The sequence below is a fragment of the Pimephales promelas genome, chromosome 21 (genome assembly GCF_988280905.1).
Source record: "Pimephales promelas chromosome 21, fPimPro1.hap1.1, whole genome shotgun sequence".
Lineage (NCBI taxonomy): Eukaryota > Metazoa > Chordata > Actinopteri > Cypriniformes > Leuciscidae > Pimephales > Pimephales promelas.
In genome coordinates this window covers 12,263,935-12,274,421 of record NC_142789.1, presented here as the reverse complement: position 1 = coordinate 12,274,421, position 10,487 = coordinate 12,263,935, and the positions used below count along the sequence as shown (strand labels likewise).

The window sequence follows — 10,487 nt, the reverse complement described above, 5'->3', positions numbered from 1 at the left end:
ACATAAACAGACCCACTAATTAAAAAATGTAATTCATGCTGTACTTCATGCAAATCCTTTGTAGGATGTAAACTCTATCTCCTGCTGTGCATGTTACAAAAACCATATAAAATATAACACATCTATTTTATGTTTTACTTTTGAAGTAAAAGGTTGAGTTGTATTTTCTTTCTAATTTACATTAAGCCCATATTACTGTAATCACATTTGTGTTCTCTTATATATAGTATAAAATGATGACCACACTATGTGCTTCCAAATCCAAGTGCTGATTATAATTACATATGCTCTCTATATAAAAATGATTCATTTTAATGCTTGTAAAGACACCTATTACAAAGCGGGGTCAAATATATTGCTTCGTTTTAGTTAATGCAATGTTAACTAATGGTTGTAAAGTACCTCACTCACCTAGCTGTGCGTCAACCATCGTTGAACCATCAACCATTACTGTTTTTCTCATGTAAACATTAAATAAATAAAAACTGTCATAATGATATCGACATAGAATTTTGCACAATGCAATTTAGCCATTAACACTTAAATGTTATAGGATTTATATAATCTTTAGAAGAAGAAAAAGCAGGCAGGACACATCCTGTGCGTAATGGCACTATTTGGCACGCGCAGCGGGTGTTCCGCTCTTACTGGCCCCGCATAGAGAGAATAAAACTGTTGTAATATATGTCAGAGTAATGGATTATATAATCAGATGAAATGATTTATTATATTATAACGATCGACCAAAAAACATAGGACTGTCTATTGAAGAAATTTTGAGCAAACCACACCTCGAGCCGACTGATGCGTGATGGGGAAGTCGATGGCCAGTTAACTGTGGTGAACAGAGTGCGCGCATCAGTCTGATATTTCACTGTCAGTGGATTTGCCCAGCAGCCGTTACTCACACTGAGAGAGACTGCTGAGACTGACTCGTTTGATTAACAGATTATGGTGAGTAAAACTGAAAGATTTGGAAACATGAAGCATTTAAACATTTGTGCGCTCCAAATTATGACAATACAATTTATTGGATATCTGAACTCAAGTCTTATGTTATTCATGATAATTGTTTTAGAAGAATTACACAAGTTATTTAACGCGTTGGAATGAGCTAATGCTATTTTGTATTCTGGCTACGTCGTTAACCATATTTAGGAGATAATTTTATTTCTCAATATGGCTAAACAGGAAACTGCACATGTAACAACAATGAATTATAGTTGACTAAATGTTGTACAAAAGTTAAGAGAGAAATTGATAGATAGATAGATACATATTTTATATACTAGTTTTTTTTTTAACAACAGATTAATCCTAAATTAGATCAAATGTATAGCTTAAAATGTTCACAAATGTGCTGTTATGCTTGTATATATATAAAAATTTCCTCATATTTTGTTTAGTGTTGATTTTGGGATCTCTGGGACCAAAATGAAGGTATTATAATTGCACTGCACGTTTGGGTTTCTGAATGACAGTAAATGAGTCTTGACCTTGTTTCATATAAATAAACTGACTTGAATACTTTGTTTGCAGTGTGAAGTGCAGATCATGTCTTATAATGGGTCAGCTAAAGCTGGATGTTTGGTGTCAAGTGATGATGTGTGTAACGGGAGCTGTACCAAAAGAGTAGGGTCCGTGACCTCGACTGCCATCTCAATGACGGTGGGCATCGTCTCCAACACGCTGGCTCTCTTTATCCTGATCAAAGCATACCGCAGGTTCAGGTTCAAGTCTAAAGCAGCCTTCCTCCTGTTTGCTAGCGGTCTGGTGGTGACTGACTTCATGGGACACTTGATCAATGGCTCTTTGGCTCTCTACGTTTACGCCTCGCAGAAAGACTGGGAGACATTTGACCCTCACAAGTCTCTGTGTGACTTCTTTGGAGTTTGCATGGCGTTCTTCGGCTTGACTCCCCTGCTGCTCGGGAGCTTGATGGCAGTGGAGCGCTGTATCGGAGTGACCCGTCCTCTCTTCCACACCACGGCGCTGGGGTCCCATCATGTCAAGAGTCTGCTGGGTCTGACCTGGCTCCTGGGTCTGCTGGTGGCCCTGCTGCCCATCCTGTTTCAGCGGTCGTACGAGATGCAGCGTTCACGAAGCTGGTGCTTCTTCCGCCTGCAGGGCCCGCGTGACTGGGTGGATGTCCTTCTGCCCATATTGTTCTCTGCGCTGGGTTTGCTGGCTCTCCTCCTCTCACTAGTGTGCAATACCATGACTTTCTTCACTCTCCTGCGAAGTAGGGTACAACTTGACCGTGATTATCATCGCCATTGTCGTAACACATCACACCATTCTGAGATGGTCTGCCAGCTTTTAGCAATCATGCTGGTTTCCTGTGTGTGCTGGGGGCCAATTTTGGTGAGATGATGACTCACATTTCTCACACTGGCTGCTAAATTGCTAATAAAAACTGTGTTATTGCTAAGTAACAAAATTAATAAATAATTGTTCTGTGTTCTCTGTTCAGATACTGAATTTGTGGGATAATTCACTAAAACTATTATTATTATTAGAATATTATAATCATTAATTATGATATTATGTTTTATTATAATTTTAATTACAAAAAAATAATATATAAATAAAATGATCTAATTATTTATAGTAATATTATTTACTGGAAAAAGTAAGAATTACAATTTATAATTTGTGGGGTTTTATATTTTAAAACATATATATAAAATTATAAAATAATAAATATTTATTGAAAAAAAATATTAAATTATTAAATATATAAATATATACTGTTTTATTTCATATATTTTATATTTTAGCCTATATATATATATATATATATATTAATCGTTATATATATAATTATATATAATCGATTGATCGTTGGACTGTCATTGTTGGGCGCGATTAATCACATCCAAAATAAAAGTTTGTGTTTACATAATATATGTTCTATATGTTACATAATATATGTGGTTTACATATATATATATAAGAAAAAAATATTATTTATATAATATTTATATTTTTATATAATATAAATTATATGATATATTATATTATAAATAAAATAATAAATATTTATTGAACAAAAATATAAACTTATTAAATATATAAATATATACTGTTATATTTAGTATATTTTAACCTATATATATATACATTAATCGTTATATATATAATTATATATAATCGATTATATATAATCGTTGGGCTGTCAAACGATTCATCGCAATTAATCGCATCCAAAATAAAAGTTTGTGTTTACATAATGTATGTGGTATATGGTACAATATTTATATTATTATATAATATAAATTATATATAAATCTATACACAGTATATACATGAAAATGTTTCTTGAATATATACAAGCATGTGTGTGTGTGTATTTATATATATATATATATATATATAAAATAATTATACACAGTGCACCCACATATATTATGTAATGTAAACACAAACTTTTATTTTGGATGCGATTAATCGTGATTAATCGTTTGACAACCCTAATATATATATATATATATATATATACTGTATATTAATGTATTATTAATTATATAAAAATGTAGATGTATTGAATATAAATAAATCTTATCTTCAATAGATAAATGATTTAATAACATTTTATTTTCAATACATGTTATTTTATTTTAAATATATATGTGAATTTATATGAAGTAAATGCATAAAATTGGTTGAGCATATTCAAAAAATCTTTTATTTCTGCGTGGAGTAGACGTATCATTTTAGTGACGAATGCTTTTATGATTGAATCCCCAGATAACAGCCATCATCTTCAGCCTAAAGGATTACGGTGAGGATCAGGCATCTTACACGCATATGCTGCTGGTTGTACGCATGGCAACATGGAACCAGATCCTCGACCCATGGGTGTACATCCTCCTGCGCAAAGCTGTTTTGAAGAGACTTTTTCTGGTGGCATTGAGGTTTTGCAGTCCTCACTTGAAAATGAAACTCCAGTGGCAGGGCATCACTCGGGAGTGTTCCACCACAGAGGTCAGGAGCTCAGTGGTCAGCAGACCAGACTTCATCTGCCTGGATGGACCTTTTCCACCAGACACTGCCATTCATTCAGCTCACCCGCCCTGAGCCGCAATAGGGGATACGAGACCTCCATTCACAGATATTGGATTATTACAGCGGAAAAGACCGTTTCTCAGATCCATGCAATGTCTCTTGTAGAGGAAATTTGCATTCTTTTAAAAGTTCAGTCTGAGGTCAATCACAGAGAATTACAATGTGCCAGAAAAGATCAAATAGGAACCAAAAAGAAGCTTCAACTTAAGACATTTGTTCAAATGGACAGCATTTGGTCTACTTTGGTCATTAGGTCTACTTTGGTTTTATGTGTTGTGTCAACGTCATGAAAAAAAAAAAGGTTAAGTCAGTTGTATCAGTGCTGTTTTCGTTTGTCTCTCATTTACAGCATATAATTAATGTAGCTTGTGCCTTGTTTTGTTTATGCTGCAAATTTTTTTCAAAAATGTTGTATAATGTGTTATGTAATTTACATATTAAGATACAGTGGGTTTATGTCATCGTGATGTTTGTATTTTATGATATCTATGGATTTTAGCATTTTTTTATGAAATTGTCTTGATTTAAAAGGTGAACAATTTGCTTGGCTGCTGTAAATGTTTACATGACTAGAGCTGTATCAATCTGTGTCAAATATCTAAAAGATATGTCATAAATTACATAGACACCACTACCATATTTAGGACCTATAATGCTTATGTGTACCGTTTGGTAAATTATTATAAAAAATTGCTCTGTCTCATGTAAAAGCGGAATAACAGAATATACTGTATGCATTTATTATTGCGTTATCTTTTCCTAACTGTTAGAAAAAAATTTTAAATTATACAAAATATATTAAATTGTGCACTTTTTTGTTTGAACATTTCTTTTGATCATTTTTAGTCAAGGAATAGGGGGAGACTGAGGAGTGTAACATGGGGTCAGATACAGTTATTTGACTTGCAGAATCTAAAGTAGCCATTTCTATAGTTTAATTTGATGCTTTGCATTCATGATAACTTCAAACACATGCTAAAACAGTAAGCTAAGTTATGACTGCTAGGGGTGAGGGCAGTTATATGCCTAACAGTTCATTCAAAAATACAACCAACCCCTTATGATGATTCCAAATATAAATCACATCCCCATATGAGGCTTTTTCACATTGGGGGATTTGTGGGATCATATAGGCTACGCATGTCATATCAGAAAAAAACATCGTCTCAATTGAGCACATACAAAAAATGTTTCTAGGCGTTTCCAACTTTCCATCCATCGTTTTTTATGTGATATCCACAAATTCACATACAATAGGTGGATGGCAACATGGCTAGTAGTGACTAGGCCTATGTGACAAGAATACAGACAAACACTCACCTAGCAATTGGTTTGTGGTAAATGTACAGTCCTTAAAGAAATGCAATGTTTTTTTGTTATTTTAAATCGTTTTGCTTTATTCAAAACAGATTATTCTTTGTTCTTAAAACAACTTTGATTGTGGGGATCTTATTTCAGCAAATTGGTTCTCATTGATGCATCTATCCCCAGCTAGTGTTGCAACTGAATTTGTAGGCAAATGTAGGCTGTGTATTAATCTTTAGAGATCTAGCACAAACAGCCACTGAGTTACCAATGCTCAAACAAAGGGTGTTCCTTTCATCCCCGGTCTTCCCTAAAGCACACTCCAGCATGTATACTTAATATTATTATTATTTTTTTTATATAAAATTTTCCGCAGATGTCTACATTTATATTCAACAAGTCCATGCATGTGTTTAGCTTCACGCTTCCTTTATTTAAGCCCGAGCCAGTAGGCGGCAGCATCACCGCTGTTCGCCATTACAACAACAAAAACAACGTGACGTCTTCATTAGTCTGACCACTTCCGCCCTGCTCATTCAGCGCATGCTTCTCTGAGCAGCTGAGTTTATCAGGTCAGTAATGAACCCTGTTCTGTGTTTACTTCAAATATATTACAACCACTATGTCTTCGCTGTTAGCGTTATATGTGTTTAAGTCGCTCATTGCCGTGTGAGATGTGTTTGAATGTGTGTTACGGTGGAGTGGTGCACTCACTCAGATTATGCATCGTCAGGTTTTGTCTTTATTCTCCATCACTGCGTATGCCATCACGTCATGTGTTAGGGACAGAGACAATATTAAAGATAGAGAAGCTTGGAATATTCCTCAAACTGACGAGTAAAGCGTTTTTAAACGCGATGCCCTGTCTCATGCCGTAATTTTCCCATTTCAACTAAGGGCTTTGTAGCTTCCTGACAGGCTTATCGGCAGCAGTTCTCTCTGTAAGGACAGTTGACTCTGCAACTCTGAAAGGAAGAGAAGTTTCACAATATATTGTGTGTTTGTGTACTTAGTTACGGAGTTTATCTTTTGTGTTGCGTGCCAGTTGTAAAATGTTGTATACAAGTAACTTACTAATTAATTATATTAAGTGTAAGCTATCTTTTAGATAATGAAATTATATATATATATATATATATATATATATATATATATACGCACACACACACACACACACTCACACACACACACACACACACGTGTGTTTAAAAATGCATTTGTGTGTAAATATTTATATATGAATATTTATCATATTATGATTAAGTCAGTAATCGTCTTGGAGTTTCCATTCATTCATTTTAATTAAGTTATTTAACTTAATATCTTAAGTCATGGAAATTTCCATGAGTATAAACTTTTATGATGTGCCATTTTTAATGCGCTTTATAAAATTATCATGTGCCTTAGTTTAAAAAGAATATAAGATGGAGAAATTATAGTCAAATGTTGTTGTCTTTTTTCGCAAATGTTTGTGCTCCCCTGTCCTAAGAAATTTAGTTTGCTCCCAGATGTATTGCATTCCCCTAAAGAAATTGTGCCTTAACTCGCTAAACTTATCTTTGCAAGCTTCTTTATGAGCGAACGCATTCTTTGTAAATGTGAATTGCACACATTTCTTGGTGGATCATGAACGCTTTCCATGAAAACGTAAAAGTTTTACAGGCAAACGTTTTGCAAGCTTCATTCCGCACATGTTTTTGAGTGTTATTAAACATGATTAAATGTGCTGAAATCTATTTGTTTGTAAAAATATATATTTATATATGTTTCTTTGGTGGTGGTCTAGTGATGATAGCCATTTAGCCTAGAGGAGAAATCCAAACTAAACTAAATATGCAGTCATTTATTTATTTTTTGGGCAAAATTGATGCTTAACAAATCACCTTGTATTTTAGTTGTATAACTTACAACTAGACATTTTGGTAAATATCCAGTGATTTGAGGGTAAGTGGACGATAGATTTTTTATTTAAAGCGAAAGGTGGATGGATCTTATTTGATTTGATTTAATAATGAAGCATCTGTTTGTTGGAAGTCAACAAACCCATCTAAACCTTCAATTTGGTTACGTGACCTTGTGTCTCAAATTTGAAAAAAGAAAAAAAAATGAATGGGATCTGTCCAAAACTTTTATATGACTTGGAAACCCATGATTGTATATTTTGAGAAGATGAAGACTTTCCAGTTTTCACCTTAAAGGACTAGTTCACCTCAAAATGAAAGTTTCCTGATAATTTACTCACCTCTATGCCATACAAGATGTTAAATGTCTTTCTTTCTTCAGGGAAAAATAATTTAATTTTTTTGAGGAAAACATTTCAGGATAGTTCTCCACACAATGGACTTCAACGGTAACCAAATTGTTGAAGTCCAAATCAATGCAGTTTCAAAGGGCATTGAAGAGCTTCAAATGGCTCTGCACGATCCCAGCTCATCCACAGTCATTTGTTGTGGGTTCATACACATTTTTTGCACATTTCAATGCACTTTTTGTTGAGTTACAAATACTTTCAGCAGTGAGTTATAGGCCTAACATAGGCTATTCAAGAAGGGGGGCTTCAAAGATGGCCAAATACATTTTTATTAATTTATTTAGCAAATTTATAGAACTTATTGTGCTTTGTTTGTATATCTGCTAAAATCTTAAAAAATGTTCAGTGTTTCAGTGTCATATTTTTAAATTTGATTTTTGTATTTTTTATTTATCTGAAAAGCAAGTCAAAATAGTTAAAAAAAACAACACATTTTTACTTTTTAATTTATGCTATGGTCAAAAATGGAAAAAAATTGTGAAACACCATGTTCGGTATTCGGCCCTCGGCCAAGTTGTAACGTTTTCCCACTCCCTTTGTTTGGTTTTTTTTTTTATATGCTGAGGTGCCAGACAGGATTTCTGTCATTAATTAAGTTTAGTTTAGAAAAACGTACGGAGATCTTGTGCAGTCTGCTTTGTTCTTTCACAAAACCGTCACTTAATGAGATAAAGATTTTACACCAATAATCAATACAATAATACCCATAATCACTCTTAGGCCACGTTTGCACAAAGCTGGGTATTTAGCAAAATGAATATTTTCTCCCCCTCTGTTTTCAAAAATAACATCGTTCACAGTCACACTCCCGCATAAATACGTCGAGCGCCATTATAACTATGCCAAACCTATTGGCGCCAGTGTAGGGGGGTTAAGGATAAAGCCATGCAAGCCAATCAGAATCGACGAGAGAGAACCTAAAACGCCGTTTCTCCCAGTTCACACAACAACACATAACCGACGTTTTCAAAAATCTCCACTTTGGCCGGAGTTTTTAGAAATAATCGTTTTCTGTGATAAAAACGGGGTTTTCGTGTAAACAAGAGGCCAATCCGCAGGGAGTTTTTCAAATATGGAATTGCATTCAAATATGGATTCACCAGATCCCACTTTCAAGTGTTCCAAAATTGATTTGAAAGATGCAAAAAGAAACAAAAAACAATTCAAAAATTGTCCATCAGCAATACCCACAGTAATCCACAGCCGAAATAGTTCACATAGTCAGTAAGAGGAAAAAAGAATAAATTTCCCACTCAAAAACAGTCAATGTTAAGTCACGTCAAGCACTGGCTAAATTGTACTCGCGACTCATTTCCCCAAGAGTCGGGTCCACATTTTCATTATTATTCGGCTTCGGTCAAGAATTTTCATTTCGGTGCATCCCTAGTTGTGCTTGATATTATATGTACAGACCATGAATGTCAAAGATTTGATTTGTATTATTTTGGGGGGATATTATGTTCATTTGTAAATGTGTGACTTGTCTTAAAGTTTATTTTTGAATTTATTTATTATTACAACTGTTGTTATTGTTAAATTAACATTTGTGTGTATGGTTAATTATTTGTCGGAAGGGGTTATTGTGGGTGGGGAGTTCTAACTTGAATTGTATGAAAGTTTAAATAAAAAATGAAGCTTTTGTTTGTTACAGAAGTCAGTATGAACCAAGAGAAATTGGCTAAACTTCAAGCCCAGGTCCGGATAGGGGGCAAGGTAAGACGTATTGTCAATGTAACCTGAACATTAATGATTTTGTTGCTGTTTTTATTTTCCTGTCTTTACTCAGTCCTGATTTGTTTCCTATAGGGCACCGCACGCAGGAAGAAGAAGGTGGTGCACAGAACAGCAACAGCTGATGACAAGAAACTCCAGAGTTCATTAAAAAAGCTTGCTGTCAATAATATAGCTGGCATTGAAGAGGTAAAGCAGCAGCTCTCAAATTTCTTTTCTCATTCAGTCCCGTTCAGAGAACATTGAGAATTTGATCTTGTTTTTACAGGTGAATATGATTAAAGATGATGGCACAGTCATTCACTTCAATAACCCCAAAGTGCAGGCGTCTCTGTCTGCCAATACATTCGCCATCACGGGCCACGCAGAGACCAAACAGCTCACGGAAATGCTCCCAGGAATCCTCAGCCAGCTCGGCGCTGACAGTCTCACGAGTCTGCGCAAACTCGCCGAGCAGTTCCCCAGACAGGGTGAGTAAAGCGGTGCTTTTTGAAATATGGGTGAATTTACAGTTTAGCGTAGACACTGACGTTGTCGTTTCATTTCAAGTTCTCGACAACAAAGCTCCGAAAGCAGAAGATATCGATGAAGAAGATGATGATGTCCCAGGTATGAAGTTTTAAAGTGTTTCTTTTGATCGAGCGGGAAATGGTGAGATTCCGGTTTAAATCGTTCTATTCTCTCTTCGCAGATCTTGTAGAGAACTTCGACGAGGCTTCAAAGAATGAGGCAAACTGATCGTTGGACCTTCGGTAACTCCTGTTCAGGACAAAGTCTCCTGCAGTATTTTTAAATTACAGTGACAGACATATCATTTCAACACTATCCAGTGAAACCAGAGACTTTTATATCATGAATTGGCTGTTCCAGATCCATCCCTGACCTTTCTCCTGCATTTATACTGATGGTTACATGGTTATAAATCTTAACCACAATGCTAGTTGAAATGCTAGTTTTGACGGTTGTCTTAATTATTTTTTTTTCCTGTTAATTAAATAAAAATTATACTCATAAACCTTTTCTATATGGTGCATTGGTTTTCTTATAGAAGCTTGAAGAGATTTGACAGTAT

The 10,487-nt window shown here is 34.8% G+C and overlaps 2 protein-coding genes across 3 annotated transcripts; both read left to right on the top strand.

Moving 5' to 3' along the window:
• The first annotated feature begins 664 nt into the window (after positions 1–664).
• On the top strand, positions 665–4,878 carry ptgfr (prostaglandin F receptor (FP)). Its single transcript, XM_089124987.1, has 2 exons — positions 665–2,364; positions 3,751–4,878. Exons 1-2 carry the CDS (start codon positions 1,555–1,557, stop codon positions 4,078–4,080), a joined length of 1,140 nt encoding a protein of 379 aa, XP_088981113.1. The 5' UTR covers positions 665–1,554; the 3' UTR covers positions 4,081–4,878.
• Positions 4,879–5,852: 974 nt separating this feature from the next.
• On the top strand, positions 5,853–10,435 carry btf3l4 (basic transcription factor 3 like 4). Of its 2 annotated transcripts, XM_039656087.2 has the most exons (6): positions 5,853–5,945; positions 9,336–9,397; positions 9,491–9,604; positions 9,684–9,885; positions 9,965–10,024; positions 10,107–10,435. In XM_039656087.2, exons 2-6 carry the CDS (start codon positions 9,344–9,346, stop codon positions 10,151–10,153), a joined length of 477 nt encoding a protein of 158 aa, XP_039512021.1. In that variant the 5' UTR covers positions 5,853–5,945; positions 9,336–9,343; the 3' UTR covers positions 10,154–10,435. The 2 variants fall into 2 exon arrangements, with proteins under 2 accessions (XP_039512021.1, XP_088981265.1); XM_089125139.1 differs by lacking the exon at positions 5,853–5,945 and having other exon boundaries at positions 9,314–9,397.
• Positions 10,436–10,487: the final 52 nt, after the last annotated feature.

Coding starts and splice junctions, on each gene's coding strand:
- btf3l4 (XM_089125139.1), top strand. CDS start 9,314: ATGAAGCTTTTGTTTGTTACAGAAGTCAGTATGAACCAAGAGAAATTG. Junction 9,886..9,964: donor CGAGCAGTTCCCCAGACAGG/GTGAGTAAAGCG, acceptor TTTCATTTCAAG/TTCTCGACAACAAAGCTCCG. Junction 10,025..10,106: donor AGAAGATGATGATGTCCCAG/GTATGAAGTTTT, acceptor CTCTCTTCGCAG/ATCTTGTAGAGAACTTCGAC.
- ptgfr (XM_089124987.1), top strand. CDS start 1,555: ATGTCTTATAATGGGTCAGCTAAAGCTGGATGTTTGGTGTCAAGTGAT. Junction 2,365..3,750: donor TGTGCTGGGGGCCAATTTTG/GTGAGATGATGA, acceptor TTGAATCCCCAG/ATAACAGCCATCATCTTCAG.